This window comes from Mesoplodon mirus (genome assembly GCF_964341445.2).
Source record: "Mesoplodon mirus genome assembly, chromosome: 7".
Taxonomy (NCBI): domain Eukaryota; kingdom Metazoa; phylum Chordata; class Mammalia; order Artiodactyla; family Ziphiidae; genus Mesoplodon; species Mesoplodon mirus.
This window is the reverse complement of record NC_138983.1, coordinates 125,746,371-125,773,868: the sequence shown is the minus strand read 5'-3', so window position 1 is coordinate 125,773,868 and position 27,498 is coordinate 125,746,371. Positions and strand designations below refer to the sequence as shown.

Below are 27,498 nucleotides of genomic sequence, written 5' to 3'. Positions count from 1 at the left end.
GGTTCGTGCCCCGGTCTGGGAAGATCCCACAGGCCGCGGAGCGGCTGGGCCCGTGAGCCATGGCCGCTGAGCCTGCGCGTCCGGAGCCTCTGCTCCGCAACGGGAGAGGGAGAGGCCACAACAGTGAGAGGCCCGCGTACCGGAAAAAAAAAAAAAAAAGTGTGGGCAAATATCCTCATCACTGTGATCCTTATAATACAAAGCTTAAAGGAAACAGCTTAAATGTCCATAATGAGGGAGTGCTTAAATGTACTATTATCATGAAGCCATTGAAAGTGATGCTTAAGACATTAAGGGACACGCAAGCAGAGAATTCAGGTTATGACACTATATAAACAGTATGTTTTCCAAATACATAAACATGCATAGAAAAACGTTGAAAACTTTTAGCAATGATTACCCTTGAATTACAGGTGGCTTTTTAAATAACATGTATCGGGCTTCCCTGGTGGTGCAGTGGTTAAGAATCTGCCTGCCAATGCAGGGGACACGGGGTCCGGGAAGATCTCACGTGCCGCGGAGCAACTAAGCCCCTGCACAACTACTGAGGCCACGCACCACGACTACTGAAGGCCGCGCCTAGAGGCCGTACAGAGAAGCCACCACAGTGAGAAGCCCATACACCACAACGAAGAGTAACTCCCGCTCGCCCCAACTAAAGAAAGCCTGCGCGCAGCAACGAAGGCCCAATGCAGTCAAAAATAAATAAATAAAAATAAATTTAAATAAATAACACGTATCATGTCATTTTCCTCTAATTCCAAAAGTATAGACAAGTTCAGGAAAGAAAGAAAGAAAAAAAGAAAGATCACTGGTTGGATGGTCTTTAAATTTATTTAATATATTCTTAAAATTTATAAATTTTCTACAATGTACACAAATTCTAAGAACATATCTAAGACAAATTAGATATGTTTAAAGGGAAAGAAAGGCCACCTCTGAAGTTGTCAGATACCCTGATGAAGCCACCTAGGCCATTGGCTTGTCAGGGTTCTCTTGCTTGCAAGATTCCAGCAGCCTCAGTCCCTGCCCCTGCCTTACTACCTGGGCATTGTTCCAATGAGGACTATTTTAGCTTATGACCTGTTATAAATATGTATTCATTCTTGCAATAAATATTTAATGGCACCTACTATGTACCAGGTACTGTTCCAGTTATACTGGGCAAACAGTGAGGGAGAGAATTAGACCTAGCCCCTGCCCAGGCATTCATACGTGAGGATGAAGAACAGAAGCAAGCTGCAGGGGCTAGAGAACTCTAGAACTTTAGCAGACTCCTGGGCCAATCCCTCATTTTACAGATAGGCAGAGCGAAGCCCAGAAAAAGTCAGCTCATGAGTAGCTCACTAAAGTCCCCTGTGCCTTGGTCCAGTACTCTATCCCACATATCTATACAAACCTGAATTGGAATCGGAGGACCCTCAGGATTACAAGAGGTATCTTCATAATGAGCCCTCCATGCAGTCAGCAGCCCAGTGTGGAGAGTCAATGTAGATTTCCACATTCCAACTGGACTTCACTTTTTCCCTCATCACAAACCTCCCAGTAAATCTGGAACTCTAAGAAATACTGCCACCCTGAGATTGAGCTCCCCACAGAGGCTGATGTGATTTAACTGGTCTACCCTGTCTGTGCCAGGAACTTTCCCGGGTTCTGTGAGGACCACAGGTTGAGGACCGGAGCATCTCTGCCATAGGCTGGTTGGTGCTGAGGCTGTACTGAATAATCCCAGGCTGGGCTTGGGGGTGGAGAGAAACATTCCAACTCTGCCTCAGGTTTGGGGGCAAAATGTGCCTCTAGGCCTGTTTAAAATGCGCATGGAGACCCTACTTGCAGTTTTTGAATCACAGTCTCTAGAGGTGGAACCCAGGAATCTGCATTTTAGGAAGCACTCCAGAAGTTTGCTATGCACAATAAATTTTGAGAACTACCGCTCTGGGGCCAAACAACTGTGGACGATCAATATTTCTGTTTGCTCCCTTTCTCCGGGCAACATCTTTTCCTTTTTCAAGGTCTCAAGGGCTTAACCCTGAGTGTTCAGACGGGGTGGGAGGGCAGCAGCCCTGTGTTTTCTTGCTGTTCTCAGGTCTGCAGAACTTTCCTCAGCCCTGCTGCCCTACCCACGGGGGGTAGGAGGGTTGGGGGCTGGAGGGAGAGACAGACAGCACAAGCCTGTTATGAATAGGCCCTTTCTGAGGTTTGGCAGCCCTGAGTGGAGAGAAGGCTTTTATTGTTGGCTGCAGCATTCAGCATAAAAGAAGGGCAGTGCTGGGTCTCAAAGCCAGACTTCTAAGTGCAAAGAGATGTCACGTCCTGAGGGCAGGCCCCCTGGCCTTCTGCACAGGCCCAGCTACTGCATTCTCTGCCGTGTTATATAAAAAGCCCAACCTCAGCCCTGGCGATGAAGGGGGCAGTGTTGAGTCACAAGGCTGGATGACTTCCTTTCATTTCCCTGTGGGCCATTCTTCTGATCCTGAATGCAGAAAGGACCTGGGAAATGGGACCATTCACCAGGCAGCTGACAAGGTTCACAGCTTTCCACGAGTCCAGCTCCATTTTGTGTCACAGGATTTTCAGAGTTTGGAGCAAGAAGACAGGAAGGAAGCTTCGGCTGGCTCAGGGGTATTGTTAAAATGACCTTAAGACTCACCAACAGCAGGATGCTGTAGGAATCACAGTAAATGGATTAGCTGAATCCGATCGAATAATTTAGGAATCTGGGTGGTAGGTAGTGGCCGTGTCTGTAGGTGGGTGGCAGAATCAAAACAGACTTTAGAATTAACTAATGGTATAACTTTAACCCAGAAAAAAATGTTGCAAAACCAGCCCCCCTGAAGGAAATGAACTTGAATTTCCCTGTTTTCACTGTGACCATAAAAAGGGCCCAGTGTATCTACTTGGAGCTCAAATAGAATTGTCCTGGGTATAGGCAGCCCCAGAAGCAAGAGTACAGCCCTTCTTCCCACCATGCAAGTTCTGTTCTTTCCCAGAGCTGCCCTCATGTCTGTTTATCTCTCCATCAAGGACTGTGAAAAGGGGTGCACATCAGATTAGGAATCAGTTAAAGATACAGTATTTACTCTGTCATTCTGGGGATAAGATCTCATACCCGTCCCACAGCTTCATGGTGGTGTGGAAAAAACAAGGACTTTGATGATAGAAAGTTCTATTTTTAATTCCCTATATTGTGCATCGTAGGCAAATTGCAATTTCTGAGCCTTCAGTATCCACCTCTCATCTCCATTGTCCTCCTAAATGCCGCACACAGTGGAGCTGGGCTTGACTGAATTCATCATCCTGAACTATTGTCTAAAGAGTAGAAGGGGAGTCAAGGGAGAAGAGCTTTGACCAAGTGGCCAGGACTTTCTGCCAGAGACAGATCAGCCACTCTGCATTTCCTAAACCTTCGTTTTCACCATTCGAAGGGGAAATGTGCACAGTGCGTTCAGGCCCTGCATCCGGTTCCCTGTGACCATGTGATGGAACCAACATCAGGGCTTTCCAGGAAATGAGGCTGGTCATCAGGTTGCTGAAAACAAGCAGATGAATAATTGATCACCTCAAATCCGTGTCTCCAAAGATCACTGATAAAACTGAGCCAGCCATCCTCCTATTTCAAGAAAGCTTGGGTCTCTGGCTAAGAAATCAGAAGATGCAACTGAAGAACCTTTCACTCCTCTCTGACTGTATCTAAAGATCACATACAGCTACCCAGTCCTTATTCCAAGTTGTTCTTATTAGAACAGGTCCCCTCTCTTTACACTCTGGCTCGGACACAGGCTACAACCCATAGCTGCTTCTGTTATTTCATTGGTTCCTAGAGCCTTCACAAAGGTGATTTTCTCATTCACGATACTTTTGTTCCTCTGAACCAGTCTAGCTTTTTCTTCTAGCTTCACTTTTCCTATAAAAACCATCTTTATTAATTCCATCTAGTTCTTTTTTTATTTTTTATTGAAGTATACTTGTATTATATTGATGTACAATATTACATGTTACAGGTGTACAATATAGTGATTCACAATTTTTTTTTTTTCGGTACGCGGGCCTCTCACTGTTGTGGCCTCTCCCATTGCGGAGCACAGGCTCCGGACGCGCAGGCTCAGCGGCCATGGCTCACGGGCCCAGCCGCTCCGCGGCATGTGGGATCTTCCCGGACCGGGGCATGAACCCGTGTCCCCTGCATCGGCAGGCGGACTCTCAACCACGGCGCCACCAGGGAAGCCCAGGGATTCACAATTTTTAAAGGTTATACTCCTTATAGTTATTATAAAATATTGGCTATATTCCCCATGTTGTACAATATATCCTTGTAGCTTATTTAACATATAATAGTTTGTACCTCTTTATCCCCTACTGCTATCTTGCCCCTCCTCCCTTCCTTCTCCCCACTGGTAACCTCTAGTTTGTTCTCTATATCTGTGAGTCTGCTTATTTTTTATTACATTCACCAGTTTGCTGTATTTTTTAGATTCTACATACAAGTGATATCATACAGTATTTGTCTTTCTCTGTCTGATTTATTTCACTTAGCATAATACTCTCCATGTCCATCCGTGTTGCTGAAAATTGTGAAATTTCATTCTTTTTAATGGCTGAGTACTATCTCATTGTGTATATAATACCACATCTTCTTTATCCATTCATCTGTTGATGGACACTTAGGTTGCTTCCATGTCTTGGCAACTGAAGATAATGTTGCTATGAATATTGGAGTGCATGTATCTTTCATAATTCCATCTAGTTCTAATCAAACAATTCCAGAAAATGTCTCAATAATTTTTGTAATAGGTATATACTGCATCTTTCTGTTTTTCACTGTTCTTAAGTAAATTTATAACTAGCTGGAATAATGTCTACTGTTTCTTACAAGCAGCAGCATAATACCATTGAAAGGACAGAAATTGAAGTCAAACGATTTGTATTCCTGTTTCAATTCTGACCGTTACTGGCTAGATGACCATGAAGAAATTACTGGATCTCCTATCCATTCATTCATTCATTCATTCAGTGCCTAGTGTGTATTAGTCACTAAGCTAGGTGCTGGGAACACAGAGATACTTAAAACACATTCTCTGTTCTTAAGGAATTCATATCTAGCAGTGTAGAAAAGTGATAAAGTGCAATGATAAAAGATTTACACAGGGTATTATGGGAATTCAGAGATGAGAGACCTAGTACAGATGTGAGCTGAAAATAGGAGAAATCAGAAAACATTCCAGGAGTCTCTGAAGGACTTAACAGATGAGTAGGAGCTAGCTTGGCAAAGGGGCAGGAACATATTCCAGACAGAGGGTCTCAACTTGGGGCAAAGGCATAGACTCAGACTTCAATGCTATTGGCATGAAAGTTCAAAGTAAGAGGTGGGAGGATATAAATGAATTGAAGAGGGCCAGGTCATGGAGCACATTGGATGTTGTATTTAATAGCTTGGACTATCAGTGGTTATCAAAGAGCATGCTGCAGTACACTGATGTGTCATTTTTACAGGGGTGTTGTAAAAGCTTTATCAGTGTGTAAAATTGTTTTTTTTGATACATATTTTTGATGTGATTTGTTAAGATAAAATAAGCCAGCAAATAAGCAAGAAGCAAGAGGCATAGCATAAAATCAGGCCCAAGAAAGACTATGTGTGTAGCAAAACAATTAAGTTCTTTGCTTTGTGGCTATGTAAAAATATGTAGCTGAGTTAAGGTTTCACTCCTGCCTTGGCTGGAGAAAAGCAGGGATGGATTCTCCTGCTGGTTCCTTCCCCAAGTAGACGATGGTGAGGGAGCTTCCCCTTCCACCACACTACCCTCTCTTCCACTTCTGGGCCACTGAAGAGGTTCACACGGCATAGTTGAAACAATCAGCAAAGCCTCAGGCCCCAGGCTGCTTTCACTGCTGTCCTGTGGTTTAAGGGGAACCTGTGACCAGCTCACAAGGCAATGCCTCTGGGGGGTGGGTGGAGAGGAACTTGGTGTGATTAGATGGGGAGGGCGGGCAGGGGGAGGCAAGTAGAAAAACAAAAATACCTCAGTTATCTCCAAATTTTATCCTTTTATAGGAGTGAATCATTTTAATCCAATAGCCTCACCATGGTGAGAAGTGATAAAGGGAATGTCGCAAAAACCACAGACACTGTTAGCTGCTTAGGAACATTTTATTGGCCTATCAATCGGCCGTAATCATCGCTGGCGTGGTTGGTGGTGTTAGTCATCTGGATAGGCCCTAATGGGCCAGGTAAGTGACCCTTGTTCTGGTCACACAGCTCTTAAGAGGTTGTCCTTGGGGCAGATGTGTTAGCTTGGGGAGGCGAGGGTGATAAAGGAGAACTATGTCCACATTGTCACTAGCAGCCACATTGTTATACTGAGACTGAGGCCATTCACCCAGGTCAGATGAGGTGGTCCACAGCACACATCCACAGAAACCCACCTGCAGAACTGTCTGGACTCATGTATGGAGTGGACTTCAAGGGACGCAGCTGTGTTTTCTGAAGGTCTGACATGAACCCTCATTCAGTATTTCCATCTGCACTTGTGGCCCCCACCACCACCCCTCAGCATATGGAAGCTGACAACTCCTATTTTAATCATTCTGCCATTTACTACTGACTGTACTTACACTTTATACTGTTTTAGACTTTAAATCTATTTCACTTACCCAAGTAGTATCCTCCTGTCAATCTGAACTTCCTGACATGTTAATATAGTTGCCAGTCTTTGAACCCCCTCATGCATACCACCAAAAATTCTTGGCTCTATAAACACAATTTAAATTCTACTGCTGGTTTTAAGGTGGGAAACAAGATGGCCAGATAATGCACTTTAAATTCTAATAATTCTGTGGCCACATGGAGGATGGAATCGAAAGGGAGTATATTGATTGCAGAAAGACTGAAGGAAGCTGTTGCCTTTGGTCCAGGTGAGATTGTCACTTCATTCCCAGGACTTTCAACTGATAGGAAACTAGGGATGTATCTGCAATGAACTCAGTGAATCAGAATCTAGAGCTAAAAAGACACCCCAGGTTGAATGAGTAGTGGTTAAGAGCAAGGACTTTGAATTCAGGTAAAGCTGGGTTCAAATCCCAGCTCAACCATTTATATTACATGACTCATCTTTGACAAGACAGAAGACTTCTCCAGGCCTCCCAGGCAACAGTAAAGTGGAAATGCACCTACCTAAATTGCTTAGGTTAATATATGGGAAATGTCATCCTGCAGCTTTTCTCCCTAGACGACACAGGAACTCAGAATACTCCAATTAATTTGAGGCACTTAAGTTCAAGCTGGGGGTAACAGTAGAAAGAAATATTCCAAAGTGTGAAAAAGAAGAACTGGTGATTATTAGCATGAGGAATGGAGAAACTATAGAAATTGGGACAATTAACGTGAATAAAATTCTAAAGATTTGAAATTAGGAAAAAGGGTCAAGAGGTCAATTTAATGACTTAATTCTGTTTTTCACTACCAGATACTATTAACAAATCTGAAACATTTCGCTTGACAACATTTCCATTTATCTACTTAGGATTCCTTCTATCTGCTCATCCTACCCTGCCATTCTGCACCCCCAAGGAGATAAGTGATGAGGGTCAGCTTGGTACATTCAGTTCCACAGAAGAGCAGCAGGATGATCTAAGTATCCAATTTGCTTGTGATAAGGTAGGAAAAAAAAAAATCCCTTCTCTCTTCATTGGAATTCAAACTATGATAAAGGAGACAGAAAGACAGCAAGTTTGAGTGAAATGTTTACATTTATATTGAAATATGCACTAAAACAGAATGAGTTCTACTAGTCAATGAAATTTTGCCAAAGCGGAATCACAAACTTCTGTTGGGGAGGTCCAGTCAACTAGCAGCAGTGATCCCCAAGCAGGAACACCAAGGAGAAGCCTGGGAGACCCCACCCCAAAAAGCCTCCTTTCAAGAGATCCCAACTCACTTCTCCCACATGCACCCACAGAGATTTAGGAGCACAGCCACGCTCCTCATTGTCTTATATCTTTAGTTTCTTCTTCGCTGCAATAAATATAAAATTGGCAATGCTCATATACCACAGCACAGACAATATTTCAGGCTTTAGCATACAACTGTAAACAGTGACTAGGTTAAAAAAATAAAAAAGAAAGTTGAACATTATTTTTAAACAACGACAGAATTCCTAAGAGCAGGGCATGAGCCACTCAAGATTTGTTTTGTTGGGTTAAGGTTTTTGACAAAAAATTCAGGTTTAGACAGATGTCCAAATAGACTCAAGGTGGTAGCCAGAGCACTGCCCATGGCAGTCTAGAATATGTGGGCAGCAAAACAACAAGCCCTAGATCACCCTTGGCAGTACATCTTCAACCTACCACACTCAAGATGGGACTGCAGAAATCTCTATTGTGCCATCACCAGCTGCCATCTAGTGTAGTGGGAATGGGTGGGCAAAGGAATGAAAGTTTGCTGGGAGACAAACAGAATTAACACCTCTGCTGGCTGCCTGGAAAGTTGGCCCCTTAATCACAAGGACAACTAGGACATTGCACTTGGACAGTGCATTAAACTTCATATATATGTGTGTATATATTTCTCATATATATACATATATATATGAAATCCAAAGATTACGCATTAAGTTCTGTCACCGCAACAAACTGGGGTGTCAATCAAAGAAAAAGAGATGAACACTTTTTGCCTAAAGCAGTGCAAAGAAAGCTGGCAAGAAATGAAAGTGGACTCAGTATCTGCACATTAGCAATGGGGCAAACTTTTATTTAAAAGGCTAGTGGTTCAAATACTATTGCTCAAATAGCTCTGGTAGATATAAAATGTAGTTAACATCCAAGGTTTATACACAGAAGCAAAGGAGCTAAAGGCCAATTCACAAAGGGATATTTGATCCTTAGTCAAGAGAGAGAAGCTAAAAGCACATGCTGCAGGAGTAACCTAATGGGGTTTGTTTGGACCATACTCCTTCCCTCTGACAACAGAAAAGACCTGGATAGGAAACTGTCTTTTCACACACAAAATTGTGGCTTAATTAAATCTCCTCCCTAGAACTATACCTCAGCTAAGAAAAAAACAATCTGTCTTGAAAACCTCAAGAACCTGGGCTACTAAAAATAAAAAGGAAAATTTAATATAGTAAACAAGTTTAGTAAACACCACATATATTTTCAGTTGTTAATGAAGACATGATACATTCAGGAAAGTTTTTTTGTTTTTTTTAAAGACAAAAAAACCAAAAAACAAAATTCCCAGAAAAAGCCTCGACGAGGAAAAAAAAAAAATCAGCCCAAGTTCTATCCCTTTCAGTCAGAAGTGGCTCTTAGCACAAACCACAAATCCCCCTCCAACACACAAAAGCAATGCCATGTGCCTTGCAAGCAGAGTAAGAAACATATGCCTTAGTTACTGAACTTGAACGTTAAGCAGAATCATTGCAGAGCACATTTTGATGGGTTACTTCAATATCCACCTGGTCCAGTTTAAAGTATTTGTCTGTAAATCCAGTTTGTACATATTCCATAGGTATATTAAACAATAAACCACCTGTTGTCCTATTATTTTTTAAATGGCAGTTCTTGTAGCTCAACAAACCATTAAGATTATAAAGAGCTCTCTTGAAAGAAATTCTCAGATGAAGATGTATTAAGGAGAAATCCTGAAGGTTAAATGAAGTTCTTTTTTACTAGTTCTTTTTTTACTAAAACAGTGGGATCAAGCAGAATGTCTATTCGGAAGAGCAGTTTCACCATTTCCCCATGAGAAGAGGCCAAATTTTTCTGGACTAATAATAATTTAAAAACCAAGCCAATAAAAATAAAATAAAATATACACCTTAAAATACTACAAAAGTTGAAATAAAGTCAGGGCTTATGGAGTGGGAAACAGAGTTCTGGGGTTTTTTTCCCCCCCAAAGAAGGAAAACTGTAACAGGTTCTAAGGGAAAAACAAAACAAAACAAACCAGAACTCTGAATATGGATAGCACTACACAGACTCTATAGCACAGACCACCACACAAGAATGAATTACACATCAGTAATATCATCATGAGAGTAACTGGCTGGGGATTTATACTTCCAGCAACAGAGCTCCTAGGTCAAAAACGTGTTAAAAGCTTGTAATGTTAACAAGGACCCCTCCCACCAAAAAAAAGAGGGGATGAGGGGGAATAGAGGAAAGGCTGCATGCATGGGTCTATTACAGACATGATATTCAGCAGCATAAAAATAATACCCTCCATTGAGTCCCCCAAATGGGGCAAAACCTATTTTTCACTGCTAAGCATGGGAAAGATTAACAGTGGAACAAATTCACCTGTAACCATAGCATCTCCCATACTTGAATGACAAGCACGTTCAATCTGATGTTATATGTTGCTATAACATTGAGAATATGTATGAGTAAAGCAAAATAAAGAACAAAAGGCTAAATTATGAACTTTAAAAACTGCAAAAACATCTGTTTTAAAGCCAAGAAGGTGTTATTCTAATTATTATTATATATGACATAATCCATAGAAAGAAAGGCCAAGGAAAGAATCTTCATTTTGTTCAGTACTTAGGCTTGATGTTGTCCTAGGAAAAACAGTGGTAAGTCAATGAACGTGTCACACATATAACTAAAAAGTCCCCTTCTGGTTTCCAATGCATTTAAACAACCATCTTCCTTGGCTAATTTTTCTCCTGTGTCAAACAAACCTCCTATGTACAGGACCAGTTTAAATCCCTCCTCCCCTTCAAACACTAGATATGAACATCCAGGAACATTCTACAATGCAAAGTGCCTTAAGAAAGAGAAGGATTCTGTAGTGCCAGTGATATAACTGATCTGAGGAAGCTGGGACGCTATTAACACTGATGGGAGCCAGTCAGGCAATGGTGGTTTGTTTTTCCTCAGGTGTTTCCTCCAACAATTGCATGATCAGTTCATGGAGGGGTTTGCAGATCTTTGCGTAGCCCCCTCCTGTGAGATGCAGAAAATCAAACATGTCGTGGCAGGAGATGGCACCGTCCGAGTGCACGAAGCCCCCATCTGTATCCAGGAGCTGAACATTGGCAAGCTTCGGCAGGGAAACCTTGAGGAGCTGGTTCACCTTGGCATTCTTTTGCCTCAAAGGGTTGGGCTTCTCACCTCGAGGTAACAAACCCTGGGGAAGAGCAGAGAAGAATATAAGATGAGAAGACTCACTGTTTTTTCCTACTTACTTGTGATTTCAAATATCCCTGGAACTCTCCATCTGGCACTTGTTTATACCTTTGATTTCTGAAACACTGGACTAGACCAGTCTTAATGAAAGTTCTCTGACTATCCCTCCTAGGTTTCTTCCCGAGTTCCTCCTCCTCCTCCTGTCCCTTAACTGCTGGTATTCTTCAGGGTTTTGTCCTTGGCCCAGTACTCTCTCCACCCGACACACTTTAGCCCAGATCTCTTCCTGGAGCTTCAGAACTGTGTACTGAATGTCCAGGTATAGAACCAAACTTGAATGCTCCTGAGGCACACCCAACTTAACACGTCCAAAAACCCATTCATCATCTCTCCCATAGATTATGTTCCTTCTACATTCTCTGTGTCAACCGACCATTCCAACATCCCTGAGTCTCTCATCCCATGTTCCTTATCTATTTATCATTAAATCACTCAGCTTTTACATCCTAAGTATTTTTCCAATCCATTCTTTTTTCTGACTATAGACACTGCTATGGCTAGGGAACTTACCAATATTAACCTCAATTAATGTAAAATCTCCTGACTAGTCTTCCTACCTCCAGTGGTATTACCCCTTCAATTTATCCTCCATATAGTCCACCACATAGCTAGAATAATCTAGCTCAAATACACATCTATGCATTAATGCCACATGGAACCTACTAGAACACACGAGAAATGGAGTTGGAACAAATGCTGTCTTGATGAATCAGAGCCACATAATATCTGGTAGTAAAAAACAGAGATGTGTTCTAAATTCATTTTTAACTTATTTGTTAATGATCTAAAATAATTTTCAGATAAATCAGATGTCTGTCCTTCTACTATAGTAAATAAAAGCCAGCTCTTATATGGCAAGTGCAAGGTTTTATCATCTCAAACTAGAAATGGCCTTTATACAGATAACTGATCCAATTATAAAACTGTCAGAAATCCCCAACCTTTTAGTTGGTTTATAGCTAATGATGCCACACAGCAAGTTATTGTTATTTAGGCAAAAATGTTGTCACCTGTTTCTCCTACAGGGTATGATAAGAGGTCTTATTTCATAAAAACGGGTTTTCTGTAGGCGTTCTACTAAAAAAATAAAAAAAAATTTTATGCCCAAAGTGCTTATTCATGTCTGCTTTAGATTTTTTCAGCAAAACGTTGGACCTCGATTATTAACTTATTCTGTGACTGTAAAGTTCCGAAGAGAACTACAGAGAATTATGAATATGCTACCCCAATCCATCTCCTTTCATCCTTGTCAAGTGCAGACAAGGTCAATCCTAAACCCTAGTTTATATAACTGTTAAAAGTATAAGGCTCTGCATCTAATAGTTAACAAAGAAAAGCAGCCCTCAGCGCTGGTACATCAAAGCTTGGTTGAGATATAATAAGCAACCAGCCAGTGACCAATAAATACATATGTTATTCTGACTTTCAAAGAATACCATAGCAATTAAAGCCATAAAAAAGGATTAAGCCTCAAGAGCAGGGCACCATACCTATTGGGATTGTCAAGCAAGGATAAGAAAAATAGCTTATGTACTTGCATAACATTTTCCTTAATAAATGAGTATCAAGGGTATGCCATGTGATTTTTTCTCTATAATAACTGATAATTGTTAAAATATTACTTTAAAGGAGACAAAAAAATTACACTCCTAATTCCTTTACCATGTAACAACTATTTTAATTTTATTTCCTTTTCCAATTTGCATATTTACTTTCAAGCAATTCTAAATATAATATACATACCGTTTAGTATTCGGACTGTTCACTTAAATACATCGTAAATTCTGTTTTCACACAGTCCTCCTAATTGTCATATGATTAGTGCTATTATAGTCAATGACTTGTGCAATCATTCCCCCATGGGGTTGATTATTTAGGTTATTTCCAGTGTTTTAGTATTGTAGATAACACCACCATATATCAAATTCAAAAGTCTAGTTGAAACAAATAATATTTATGGAGGATTTATTCAGCAACATTCATGCAACAAATATGTCCTAAGCAACTACAATGTACCACCCACTGTACTTAAGAGATGGACTCTTAACCACAATGTAGTCTTTTTCTGGAATAATGCAGGATATAAATAAATACATAAACAAATTAATTAAATACCATGTAATAAAAAAATAAGACCTGTCTCCCCAGAACCCTGTCATAAGATAATATCCAAACTCCTAACATGGGACCTGGCTGTGGCCTCTAACTATCCCAGTCTTGAACTTTATTCCAATGATAACCCTAAAATTCTTCTAGCACCCTCCTTCACTCACCCAACAAACACATTCATGTATACGCCTTTGATCATTTGCTTCCTTTCTTCCTCCCTCCCTTTCTCTCTCTTTCATTCTTCTCTGTAATACCTTCTCTTCTTTCATTTCTCTATTTGTCTGGAAACCAATGAATTCTTTAAAACTAAACTCAGATGTCAATTTTTATGTCTAAAATATACCCAGTTCTCTCCTTAGCATACAGTATAATAATTATTTCTGTTTATATTGCTGTGTCCATCCACCAGCTCCTTGAGAGGAACTGTCTTACTCATTTTTGTACGCTCGGGACCTAGGATAGTGCCTTGTACATCGTGATTCTCGCATGTTTGTTGAATAAACGACTACCTTATTAACACTATATCTCATTAAAGAACTGAATATATGTCAGATTTCTCAGAAACATACATTTTTAGCTAGGTTAAGAATATCTACAGGTAAACTTTAACACTGAAATAGACAGCTGTTTATTCCTGAGACCATGAAGACAATGCTTTAATTCTACAAAGGGTAGCATTTCCTGTTAGTGGTAAGACTATGAAGTACCCATTTTCTTCCTGATGGAATCTCTGATATTTTAAAGAATTCAGAGATTCTGATAAATACACCACCTTTACCATATTAACAATGGAACAAAACAACACATCTAGGCTAATCCAAACTCGGGTCTAATAAAAAGAGACTCAGGAACTAGGAAAAGTCTCATATGCAACTTAAAAAATTATCAGAAGATAGTCAAGGGAAAAAAAAAAACTAAGGCAACCTGAGGCAACAAAGAGGATTTCCACTTCTAGGAAATGAGACCAATAAGACGATGGGACATATCAGAGAAGAGCTTCTCGGGAGCATGATAAACTGCTTCCAACCTAAAGATTCTCTATGTTCATGACTGATCACATTTCTAAAAAGACTCCCCACCTTACCTAATAATATCAAGGTCTCCACCCACCCAAAGACCACATACCAATACAATGATTTTGGCCTGTGGCTGCCTTGTGTTGATAAGTTGTACGATGGCCTCGATTCCACCTGCTACTTCCTCTGCTGTATTTTCATGGTTGTTTGTTCCTACCCAGACAACAATGACCTATAATTGAGGGAAGGAAGAAAAAGAGAAAAAAGATAAATACTCAGGAATGTCCACTAGTTAGCTGAAAATCTTATTTCAAAAATCAAAGAAGGAGGGGCTTCCCTGGTGGCGCATTGGTTGAGAATCCGCCTGCCAATGCAGGGGACACAGGTTCGAGCCTTGGTCTGGGAAGATCCCACATGCCGCGGAGCAACTAAGGCCGTGCACCACGACTACTGAGCCTGTGCTCTAGAGCCCATGAGCCACAACTACTGGAGCCCGCGTGCCTAAGAGCCTGCACTCTGCAACAAGAGAAGCCACCGCAATGAGAAGCCCATGCACCTCAACAAAGAGTAGCCCCCGCTCGCCGCAACTAGAGAAAGCCCGCGCGTGGCAACGAAGACCCAACACAGCCAAAAATAAATAAATGAAATAAATAAATTTTTTAAAAAATCAAAGAAGGAAAGATGAACTTCTCAAATGGTATTGGTAACTTCAACAGGGCAGCCATCTTAAAACATTAATGGGGGCTCCCTGGTGGCGCAGTGGTTGAGAGTCCGCCTGCCGATGCAGGGGATACGGGTTCGTGCCCCGGTCTGGGAGGATCCCATATGCCGCGGAGCGGCTGGGCCCGTGAGCCATGGCCGCTGGGCCTGCGCATCCGGAGCCTGTGCTCCGCAACGGGGGAGGCCACAACAGTGAGAGGCCCGCATACCGCAAAAAAAAAAAAAAAAAAAAAAAAAACATTAATGTATGCCTCATATACATCAGGATAAATTCCAAACAGAAAAACACTTAAGTGGGAAAACTGTACTAGGAAGAGATGAGAAAATTCTTTTATGTGGAGTTGGAAGCTAATCTCTTAAGATCCAGAAACTCTACAAAAAAGATAATAAATTCAACTGTATAAAAATAAAACCACTGCAAGTCAGAAAAGACAAAAAAAAAAAAAAGAGTGAAATCTAAGAAACATGGGGGAAAATACTTGCGACATCGTAAGACTCCCTTAGTTAAAGTACCTTCTAGAAAAAATAAAAGTACCCAAGGGAGTGCAGTGGGTACAAATACACAGTTCTACTCAAGGAAAAGAGTCAGTGGGGTGGAGGCTGGATATAGTTTTTAAAAGTTTTTCTCTTCAAAAAAATAATTTTACAAGGTGGCTATCACCTAGAGACATACATCTTACTACGTAACCCAAAGTAATTTCCACCTGTCACAAAAGAAAGGAACATGCATGAGTTTTTCTGTTAGAAAGGCAAAAATAAAATACTTTCAACTACAGCAACTGTTATCAATGGCTCAGCTTTGTTTCTTTTTGTTGTTTGGGGTTGAAAAAATTTATATGCAGTGTGCCAACTCAGGATGTTGATAATGCTATAAGGCACTGGATACATGTTTGGGCTGAACATTTGTTCACATCTGCTTCAAATTTTCTTCAGAAGAACTTGGGAGGCCTTGATTACCAATCTGTTTATATGTTTAAATGGATCCAAAATTACTTCCTCAAGTGAATCATAGCCCTGCTCCCGCGGCCCACCTCTGAACTCTTTCCCCCTCATACTGCCTCAGGTCAACAGAATAGCATACCTTATTAGCATCAAATCTCTTCCTACAGCAGAAGATAATTACAAGTACAAACCAAGCAAGCAATACACTGATTCTTAATTAAGCATGTATTTGGAATGTTCTTAAACAATATCATTTAACTTAAAGGGGCAGGAAGCAAAGAACAACAGTGAAGTAATGCTTTAAAGAAGCAATTTTTTTTTTTCTACCAGTTTCTGACAATTTAACTATCTGCAAAACACTCAAGATTAAGGATATTCTTTAAAAAAATAATAGTAAGTTTCATTTCACCTTAGGTTTAATATTCTCCAGTTCTCCATTCTTTAATCTCCATAAAACATGTCTTGTTGTATCTCCCCCAATTCCAAAATTCAGTGCATGAAGTGGGGAAAAAAGCTCTCGCCATATCTGAAAAGAGAAAAACTTGATTTATTTAAGCTGAAATTAGTGGGAAATAAAATCCCTCAACTGCAATGTGTTGTGAGGCATCTGAAGTAAGTTTCCCTTTTCTGTATTCAAATGTATCACTGCAAGTGGTATGCTACCAACTGCTGAAAGGGCTTTGAAGATGCCATTGTGTAACTCAGTTTTCAGTGCAGCTTTAGATCTCAGCTCAAGACCTGAGTCACAGCTCAACCTGATGCCACTTAGGCACCAACATTTATAATTAAGCTGCCAACTCAATAAACTCTCCTTTCCCTTTATTCAACCATTTAAAGGAATAGGGTGAAGTAGAAACATGAGATGAAAAAATTTAGAGTGCTTGAGCCAAAAAGATATAAAGCTATCTTTTCTTTTAAATTTCCCTTGGGAGAATGCCTAACCTCAAAAAGATTCAGAACAGTTCACTACAAAAATATATAAAATATAAAAATGGTAAAACACAAATAATAAGAACTGAGAATCATGACTAAGACAAACAGAAATGAGCAAATACAAATAAGAAAATAGTAAAATACAAATAAGAATTGAAAATCATGACTAGGACAAATATACACAAACAAATATAATGTGAAGCTTCTTGGAAGCCAAGGCAAAAAAGGGAGCTTATTTATAAATAATGTTGTATTTTTTCCTTTGTCTCATCATGCTTGATGGCACAAAGAATCCTATCAGGTAGGTCTGATTTCCCTTCTACTCTGAACTAGAGTGGAATGAATGCAAGTCTGTTATCAATGAATGTGTTGACATGAGCAGCCAAGGACCACCCTCACCCCTGCACCTTACCTCATACTGCTGCATCAACTGCACCATGGAGTCCCCCACAAACAGGACATCCGGCTCTTTGTCTTTGCAGTCCAGGACAAATCTGTTGTGCTGGTGTGAAGAAGAAAGAACAATCAGAAGCTGGCATTTTCCCCTGTGAGATTTCTTGGCCTAGACAGAACAGCTGTCCAACCAGTCACTCTGTTGTTAAACATTCTATTTGGTCTGTCCCTAAAGCTGATTCCTCTCAATCTGCTGTTAACTCCTGGGCCCTTCTGAAAACGAGAACAGAAAAATGCGTTCATGTTTTTTTAAAAGCTTACCTTTTCCTCCAACTCTTTTAAAGAAAATTTCAGATATACTTAAAGCTGACGTAATACAATGAACACCTGTACACACTCACCTACATTCAACAATAACATTTTCCCACATTTGCTTTATCTGTGTGTTTGCTGAATCATTTGAGGGTAAGCTGCAAACATTGTGATTCTTCACCTTTAAGTATTCCGTATGCATCTCCTAAGCATAAGGACAGTCTCCTATAAAACCACATTATCACACCTAAGAAAATAAATAATCCCATAAAATCTAACATTTAATCTTCACAATTGTTCCAAAAGTATTATATGTATCTATTTTTTGAACTAGGATCCAATCAAAAGGCATGCATTTCATTTGAATGGTTTTAATATGGCCTTTGAAAATGTCTGCTCACCTCTACATGTGAGAGATGTTGGCAAACTGGGACTCGGGCTTTTCCAGTCTAATTCAAGTTTATAAGGAAGGGTGACCTAACCCTGGCATGCTTCTCTTTGCTCTTAAGGCATAAGACACCTTTAAAAAGATTTTACCCATTGATGCTAAACTGAAGGACATAGTTTCAATCTTTATATTCATCCCTGAAACAAATTAACATGATGCTTTAGCAGGTCTCTAACCCAGTTCTACGGAAAGGTCTGAATGCTGTTGCTTTTTCCCAAGCTCTACATTCACTTCTGCTTCCCCTAGGAATTAATCACGATGGAGCTGCTATTGAAGTATCTCTGCTGATACCACAAGTGCAGATGACACTGTGGTGAAACTGAGGTACTTCACTGCCATTGGTGAAAACACAAAAGTATTTCTGGAAATAATTTGACAATTGATTAAGACATCTCCTCTTTCACAGTGACAGGATTTGGGATAACTTTTTTTCTCTTGGGTCCATGTCTTGTGTAAACAATTTTTTTAAATTACTATTGTTTCAATAAGTATTTTTAAACTGAAGGGATAAGATGAGCAAGAATAAAACTTTAGCTAGTTTCATTGAGTAGGTGCTCTTGCACATCACGTCGTCTCTCTACTGTGTATGCTAAAGTGCCAACTCCTCTCAATACCAACAGAACACCTTACATTTAAAGAATGTCATGGAATTTAAGCTCTGCTGTTCTAAAGGTTTAAGTACTCTAAATTTTCTTTTTAAGTATAAAAGTAGTTGCAATGAGCTTGGAAAAACAGAAAAGATCAAAGCAAAACATCTATAATCCTACCATTTTAACCCAGTACCTATTAATGTTTTAAGGTATTTTTTTCTCATTATTTTTTCACATCCCCCCGCAACACAGTTGAAACGTATGTATATCTCCTTAAGGCACAACAGCTTTGGGACAGAAAAACCTATGTTCGAAGTTTAGCTTATCTACTTTCTAGTGCAGTGACCTTAAGCAAGTACATAACCCCGAGTTTTGTTTTACACATCTGCTGGCAACTCTTTTTAGAGTTGTGAAGATGAGAGTTCTATAAAAGGGGCCCAGCTTCTGGCTGCCACCCAGTAGGTACTCAATAAAGAGCAGCCATTATAACTGCATTAACATTATATTAGAAATATTTTTCTATGTAGCTACATGATTTTTCATAACTATAATTTTTTAAAAAAATTTTATTGTGTAATTAAAAAAAAAAATCTTCATTTATTTATTTATATGGCAGCGCCACACAGCTTGCGAGATCTGAGTTCCCCAACCGGGACTGAACTCGGGCCCTCGGCAGTGAGAGCACGGAGTCCTAACCACTGGACCGCCAGGGAATTCCCTATAACCGTAATTTTTTTTTTTTTTTTTTGGTACGCGGGCCTCTCACTGTTGTGGCCTCTCCCGTTGCGGAACACAGACTCCAGACGCGCAGCCTCAGCGGCCATGGCTCACGGGCCCAGCCGCTCCACGGCATGTGGGATCTTCCCGGACCAGGGCACCAACCCGTGTGCCCTGCATCGGCAGGCGGACTCTCAACCACTGCGCCACCAGGGAAGCCCTATAACCGTAATTTTTAACACCACTTAATATCCTACTGGATGCATCCAGTGGCATATTGATTTTTTTTAGCTCTTTATCCTAATGACAGATTTGCCAGAAGCCTCCTATTGACTGAGATGAAGAAACTTACATACACACACACATTTTCTTTTACAGGTTGGGAATCTTTAGGGCAAAGGGGATTAACACTTTCATGGATCTTGGATATACTTCCAAATTACTAACGAAATGGCTACTGGCTATATCTATTCTGACGCCAGCAATGTATCAGAACTCATTTTACTATACTTGCACCTGCCCGGGTTATTAATATTTTTCTCTCCCTCCTTTCTTTTCCCATTGTTTTAATCTGTACTTTTTGGAAACAAAAAGTTAAAGCTCCTGTCATGCTTATTGAGACACTTATCTAGTATATTTGAGGATATTTTTATTGATCATACAACAAACAATATCAATGCTTCATCTGTAATATTTACTGAAAATATTTCTGTCAGTCTGCTGCTAAGCCTTCTTTAGGTGGTTAATGTTTTGATATGAATTGTTATTAAATTTGTCTACAGTCAAGTCTTTTAATATCACCCTTAAAAAACTTACGATTATGGAAAATATCAAGCGTACAGGAAAGCAGAGAGAATAACACAATGGATCTCTGTGTATCCGTCACCAGATACAGCAATCATCTAACTTACGGCCACTATTATTTCAACATTCCAGAAACTACTGCCCCACCCCATTCTTAGATTATTTTGAAGCAAACTGAGGATATAATATTTCATGTATAAATATTTCAACATGTAGCTCTTAAAAGATTAAAAATATATATAGCCACAATACCAGTTCTATCCTCTAAAATTAATAGGAATCCTTTAATATCAACAAATAACTAGTGAGTGTTCAAATTCAATGTCACAAAATTTTATTTTATGATTTGTTTTTTAAAATCAGGATCCAGGCAATTTGTCTCTTAAATCCCTTTTAATCTATAGGTTCCCCCTCCCTCTGCCACCACCTCCCAAACTTTTTTTTAAGGAATATGACTGTCTGACCTATAGACTCTCCCATAGTCTGGATTTTGTTGACTGCATTCCTGTGGTGGTGGTGGACATGTTCATCTGTTCCAGGTACTTCTTGATATGTGGTACTTAAGTCTAGAACAGGGATGGATATTTTAGCAATACTCCATGAGTAGTATTGAGTATCACTTCAATACTTGTTTTAATCATGACTGCTTTTCTTTTAATGTTTTGTTTCTAAATAATTTATCGACAGAAGACCTGAAAAGATTGTAGAGTATTTGCATATACCCCTAACTCAGCTTCTTTCAATGTTAGCATCTTTTATTTTTTTATTAAAAACAGAATTTTCAGGTGTAAGCATTTTTTTAAAATTTTATTTACTTTTTATTTATTTATTTTTGGCTGTGTCGGGTCTTTGTTGCTGTGTGCGGGCTTTCTCTTGTTGCAGTGAGTGGGGACTACTCTTCGCTGTGGTGCTTGGGCTTCCCATTGCAGTGGCTTCTCTTGTTGGGGAGCACGGGCTCTAGGCGCATGGGCTTCATTAGTTGTAGCATGCAGGCTCAGTAGTTGTAGCTCGCAGGCTCTAGAGAACAGGCTCAGTAGTTGTGGTGCACGGGCTTAGATGCTCTGCAGCATGTGGGATCTTCCCGGACCAGGGCTCGAACCTGTGTCCCCCGTACTGGCAGGCAGATTCTTAACCACTGTGCCACCAGGGAAGCCCTCAATGTTAGCATCTTATATAAGCATGGTACATTTGTCAAACCTAAGAAATTAACATTAGAGAATACTATCAACTAAAATAAAGTCCACTCAGATCTCACTAATTTTTCCACTAATGCCCATTTCCTGAATCAATCAGCATATCACATGGCATTTAATCTATATATCTCCTTTAACTCTTCCAATATGGGACAGTCTCTTGGTCTTTCCTTGTCTTTCATGACCTGACACATTTAGTTGCAGTAAGGTGTTCTGTAGACAGTCCCTCAATTTGGGTCTGTCTGATGTTTTCCCATGAATAGGCTGAGGTTATGGATTTTTGGGTAAGACTACCACAGAGGTGATGTGCCCTTGTTGTATCATGTCAGGGAACATGACTTATTACTGGTGATGTTAATATTGATCATTTGGGTAAGGTAGTGTTTGCCAGTTTTCTCCACTATCAAGTTATTATTTTCCCTTCCATACTCTGTATGTTAGAAGCAAGACACTAAATTCAGCTCCACCTACTAGAGGGAGGGGTCTCAAAAAATAGTGGGCATATCTTAAAACCAAAGTAATTACCAAAGTAATTTACAGGAAGATACTCTAAGGCTAGGCAAATATATCGTTTCTCCTTAAAGTTGTGTCCATTAATGTTAGTATTCATCAATGGATCTTGCCTACAGTAATTATTACTGCAGTGTTCTATCCATGATTTTCTTTTCCTTCCTTACTTCTACATTTATTAATTAAAATTATTCTGTAAGGAAGATTTAGCTCTTCTCCCCTATTTATTTATTCATCCACTTATTTATTTATAGCAGAATGGATTAATGAACACTTATTTTATTCTTTCAGTTATAAACCAATAATACCATCATTTGTTACACTGCTCAAAATGTTCAACTTTGCACTTTGGGAGCTCTTCCAGGTCTTTTAGGTGGTCAAAGTTAGTATCATCAATGAGACAAATCAATACCACATGTATTCTATGTGATGCACTGGGGACCCATCACTTCAGTGATATTCCTGCCTTCCATCTTTTTTTTCCTTTTCTTTTTTGAGTAGTTTCTTGCTTTCTTGCACTAGAAGATGCTCTAGGCCCATATTTTTATTTTCTTTGCTCCAGCTATAGAATCAATCACTTCTCCAAGGAGCCCTGGTTCCTTTCATTGGAGAACTGTATTTAAAAACCAAGATCTGGGTATATAATATATTAGTCCTTCCATATTATACAAGTTTTTTTTTTTTTTGGCGGTACGTGGGCCTCTCACTGTTGTGGCCTCTTCCATTGCGGAGCACAGGATCCGGACGCGCAGGCTCAGTGGCCATGGCTCACGGGCCCAGCATGTGGGATCTTCCCAGACTGGGGCACGAACCGGCGTCCCCTGCATCGGCAGGCGGACTCTCAACCACTGTGCCACGAGGGAAGTCCACAAGTTTTTTAAAAAATTTAAATATTCATATATGTTTTTCTTCCATTTGACTAATTTTTTCCCAGTCAGTGCTAATCATTTAAAGTCTTCTAATTTATGCCAGAAACAACAAAGGCATCTAGTTTTACTTACTACTTTTAGTAAATTTATAAATGACCTAAATGCCCATCAATGAGATAACAGACAACCCACTGTGGTATTTTCATATAAAATAATTGAATACTACTTAAAGAAAAAAAATGAATAAACTACAGCTATATTTTTAATATGTATGATTACTGCAGAAAAAAATACATTCAGAAAGATACTATTTACCATTTAAAAACGTGCAAAAAGGGACTTCTTTGGTGGCGCAGTGGTTAAGGATCCACCTGCCAATGCAGGGGACACGGGTTTGAGCCCTGGTCTGGGAAGACCCCACATGCCACAGAGCAACTAAGCCCGTGTGCCACAACTACTGAGCCTGCGCTCTAGAGCCCGCAAGCCACACCTACTGAGCCTGTGTGCCACAACTACTGAAGCCTGCGTGCCTAGAGCCCGCGCTCCGCAACGAAAAGCCACCACAATGAGAAGAAGGCCGCACACTGCAACGAAGAGTAGCCCCTGCTCACCGCAACGAGAAAGCCCGCATGCAGCAATGAAGACCCAACACAGCCAAATATAAATTAATTAATTTAAAAAAGTGCAAAAATACTAACTATATTGTTTAGAGATTTTATGTGTAGTATGTAAATACATGAAATTACTGGCTTGGGGGTGGGGAGGTAGGAAAGAGAAAGAAATGTTATCAGTGAGCGGTATACAGGCAACAGCAATTCTTTCAGCAATGTTTTATTTTTTTAGGGTGAGTAGCAAATACACAGATGCACAAAATATTTCTTAATACTTTTTTAAAGATATAAACAAATGAGGAAGATTAAGAAAGAATAATCACATAATTGATCCATAGGAGAACAGTCAAAATAAAAAACTACCACTCAAAATAAGCTAGTTGAAAGACTGATTTTTAAGTCTGAGATGACCAAAACAGAAAGGGAATACAACTATGAAGAGTATAAAGAGAATCACTAAATACTAAAACAGCAAACTCTGGGGACTTAAAATCATATTGCACTTGTTAGTTCAAAAGGTAATACAGCTGGAAACAGATAAAGGTTAAATATAGTTATTGTTAAATGATAGCAGTTATTAAAAGCAAGTTACAAATACTGAAAAAAAAAAAAAGTGCTAAAAAAAACAATGGGACATACTGAGAGGGCAAAGGGGCCAGAGCTTGAAGGGATTCCCACTTGCTAAACTTTGGACAATGAGTTTCAAAATTACAGTGGATTATAACCCACTTGACTAAAGTAAGAACCTGTGAGACCATATTATAATGAAATAGAATTGGATTAGGCCGGGCTTCCCTGGTGGCGCAGTGGTTGAGAGTCCGCCTACCGATGCAGGGGACACGGGTTTGTGCCCCGGTCCGGGAAGATCCCACATATGCCGTGGAGTGGCTGGGCCCGTGAGCCATGGCTACTGGGCCTGCGCATCTGGAGCCTGTGCTCCGCAACGGGAGAGACCACAACAGTGAGAGGCCCGTGTATGGCAAAAAAAAAAAAAAAAAAAAAAGAACACTACAGGGACAACTACAGAAATCTGAATATGGTTTTTGGATTAGGTAACAGTATAATGTCAGTGTTAAATTTCCTGATTTTAATAACTGTATTGTAGTTATGTAAGAAAATGTTCTTTTTCTCAGAAAACAAACTCAAATATTTAGGGGTAAAGGGGCATTGTGATGACTGCAACATACTTTCAAATGATTCAGAAAAAACTGTAAGTTGGTAAATAGTACAAACAGATACAGACAGAATGATTAGGCAGATGTGGCAAAATGTTAACCAGTGGCAAGTCTAGATGAAGGATATAGGAAGTTCCTTCTAAAGTGTTTGTAATATTTGTATAATTTTGAAATTACTTCAAAATTTTAAAAAGCTTAAAGAAAGAATACTGTAGAGACACTGTCATCTATTAAAATGAACAGTATGCAATGCCCATGCTCTCAAAGTATTCCTCAGTTCCAACATCACATGGTGATTAGGAATGACATCTCTAACATTAGATTTTTATTTACAGTAATCAATTCTTGTTGACCATTAAAAACACCCCACTGTAGCTCTGGTCAAAAGACTCTAAAAACTTAAGAGACTCATCTATGTGAATAACGCATGTGCACCCCCTTTTACCTGAGACATCCATCTGTCATCTCCTTGAATATCTTCCGCTGCATGTGGAATGGCTGCTGGGTTTGAGTCTCCTTGGCTCATTCTACACCTGAGGAAAAAAATGTCTATGTTATGTTTTGTTCACTGACAGGAATGTTTCTTTGTTACCACTTACTTAAATATTACATGTCAGGTTTTAAATAAGAATAAGAATTAAATAAATTTCATTGGGTTTTGCCTAGAAACGATGCAACTGGAGTTTATTTTCAGCAGGGACGAGGTCCAGGACATGACTGCTTAAGTCCCATAAATATCTAACACTACTAAACTTCCAGACAGGTTTGAATATCATTCAGGAACAATGCATTACATCAGTATATACCTTACACCTATATTAATTTTTCATAAATACATGTTATTGTAAGAACCAAATGACAAGGAATTAAACCCTTCAAGTTCAATGACATCTACATTAGAGCCTTTTAGGCTGCTAGAGTTACACACTTAAGAATTAGTACAGCACCGATTAGAATCCAGTGATCACTAAACATCACACAAATACCTGTACTACAGATGATGACAAAACTAGTCGTGGGCTTTGGCGGTGGTTTTTTTCATTTTTATTATTTATTACTTTTTTAAATTTTTTATTTTTTTTGGCAGTGCCCCGCATCCTGCTGGATCAAGTTCCATGACCAGGGATCAAACCCGTGTCCCCTGCAGTGGGAGCGCAGCAGAGTGTTAATAACCGCTAGCCCACTAGGGAAGTCCCTGGAATTGGTTTTTTACAAATTTTACTAGGTATTTTTATTTTTGACAGGTATCCACTAAAAAAAATTTGATTAACGACGACCTAAATATGGTATCTGATAGTAGAGAAGAAGGAATAAGTGAAATTCAGGAAAATTAGAAATGCTAATCTTCTAGAAAGACAAGTAAGAAACCAGACTGTTTTCAACCAACTCTGGAGAATACATACTAGAGACATCAGGCTCAAGAGGTTACTTGGAAAGTGCAAAGGATGATGAAAGAGAAAAAGCTGGGGTTTTGTGGTTTACAGAAAAAAAGGCCGTACTCTCTATCTCCTTCCTTTGCCATCCTCAAATACAACTAAACTTTCTCAGAAAGAGGACTGAGTTATAGCCTTTTAATAAGTATTCACTGAGTAAACAAAACACCCTGGATTACCAAGGTAGTAGTTTTTGAGGATCAAAAAGTAACAAGCCCTAAACATGAAAGCAAACCTTCATGAAAAATAAATTACAGAAGCAAACAATTTTAACACTAATTAAGTAAATAAATTCCATCAGTTCCAAATGACACTAGGTCTAAAAAAAATTGGGCTCAGGGTTAAGCCTATATCTGACTAAAGATGTAAAATATCATTCACAACCTGTGTATATTTCTTTAGATTACTAAAATTTGCAACTATCAGAAAATAATAGCTACCTATGAAGGACTATCTACTCTATGCTTTATACATACCACCTCTGATCCTCACAAAAGTACTGCAAAATGAAGAAAACGAGGATCAGATAATTTAGGTACTTTGTTCAGTGCCTGAAATGAGGTTTGTCTGACCCCAATTACGTCACACCTGGCCCACTGATCACAAACCAGTTCATGCTGACTCCCTAAAGGGGACCTATATCTAACCATTTCACCCAAAAACCTTATGAGTTATACCACACGGAGCTAAAAACATCAATGTAAAATGCAAGAATCGGGAAGAACTGCAAGATGAACCTATAGAGTTCCAATCAGACTATGATACCTGTTTGGAGTTTCACTGTCTAAAAAAAGTGAGGAAAAAATCAGAAGATACATAAAAGAAAACAAAAAAAGGATTACAGGGTTAAAACAAATAGCCACACAGAAACTTTTTGTTTTTAGCCAATAAAACATTCTAAATCTTCTATATAAAAGTTTCTTGGGGGTCTTATGTTCAATTCTTGATTCAAGTCTGGCTATTCAGGTTAAATCTGATATGGCACTTAATACTCACTTTAATTTTAGTAAGTAACTTTCTTCCCCGCTGATCAAAAAGCTCTATTGTCCTTAAGACCAACAAGGAGCAACTTTTCCCATTTTCTGGATTTCAAAATTAGATATATAATGTAAATAAATACAGCAACAAAACAGCTCCTTTTTCCACTCACTAATTGAAAAAGTCTATTTCCTAACTTTTAAAATAGATTTAAAAAACCCAACCATTTCTCATTTATTTTCCCACCTGGAGAAACTCTTAACATGTTAGGTATTTTTGAGGCAAAAGTTAACTGACACAGGGTTAACCGAGCAATCACTACTAAAAACGAGAAAAATAATCTGTCCCCCTCTCACTGTGTGATTATGTAATTGAAACCATTTTTCCTGGGGATTGTTAAAAGAACAAGGATGACAAAACTGTACATCTGAGGTGCCTCCATAATAAAATGTATCCAAATTCATCCCTCACCACTTAAACACACAATGCAGGCACTCCAACTACATTTCAGTTCTTGGAACACCATGTTCAGATTTTGTTGAAAAACTTAAGAATTTTGAC

The 27,498-nt window shown here is 39.5% G+C and overlaps 1 protein-coding gene across 1 annotated transcript in view; it reads right to left on the bottom strand.

The window, feature by feature from the left end:
- Nucleotides 1-7,724: 7,724 nt before the first annotated feature.
- PAFAH1B2 (platelet activating factor acetylhydrolase 1b catalytic subunit 2) overlaps nucleotides 7,725-27,498 on the bottom strand; it is a 24,132-nt gene continuing 4,358 nt past the window's right edge. Inside the window, exons 2-6 of the mRNA XM_082626845.1 lie at nucleotides 24,972-25,059; nucleotides 17,317-17,406; nucleotides 16,381-16,497; nucleotides 14,419-14,541; nucleotides 7,725-11,125 (exon numbers count right to left, since the gene is read on the bottom strand). Of these exons, the coding sequence (XP_082482971.1) occupies nucleotides 10,847-11,125; nucleotides 14,419-14,541; nucleotides 16,381-16,497; nucleotides 17,317-17,406; nucleotides 24,972-25,052 (690 nt within the window). The 5' untranslated portion in view covers nucleotides 25,053-25,059 and the 3' untranslated portion in view covers nucleotides 7,725-10,846. The remainder of the gene's footprint in view (nucleotides 11,126-14,418; nucleotides 14,542-16,380; nucleotides 16,498-17,316; nucleotides 17,407-24,971; nucleotides 25,060-27,498) is intronic.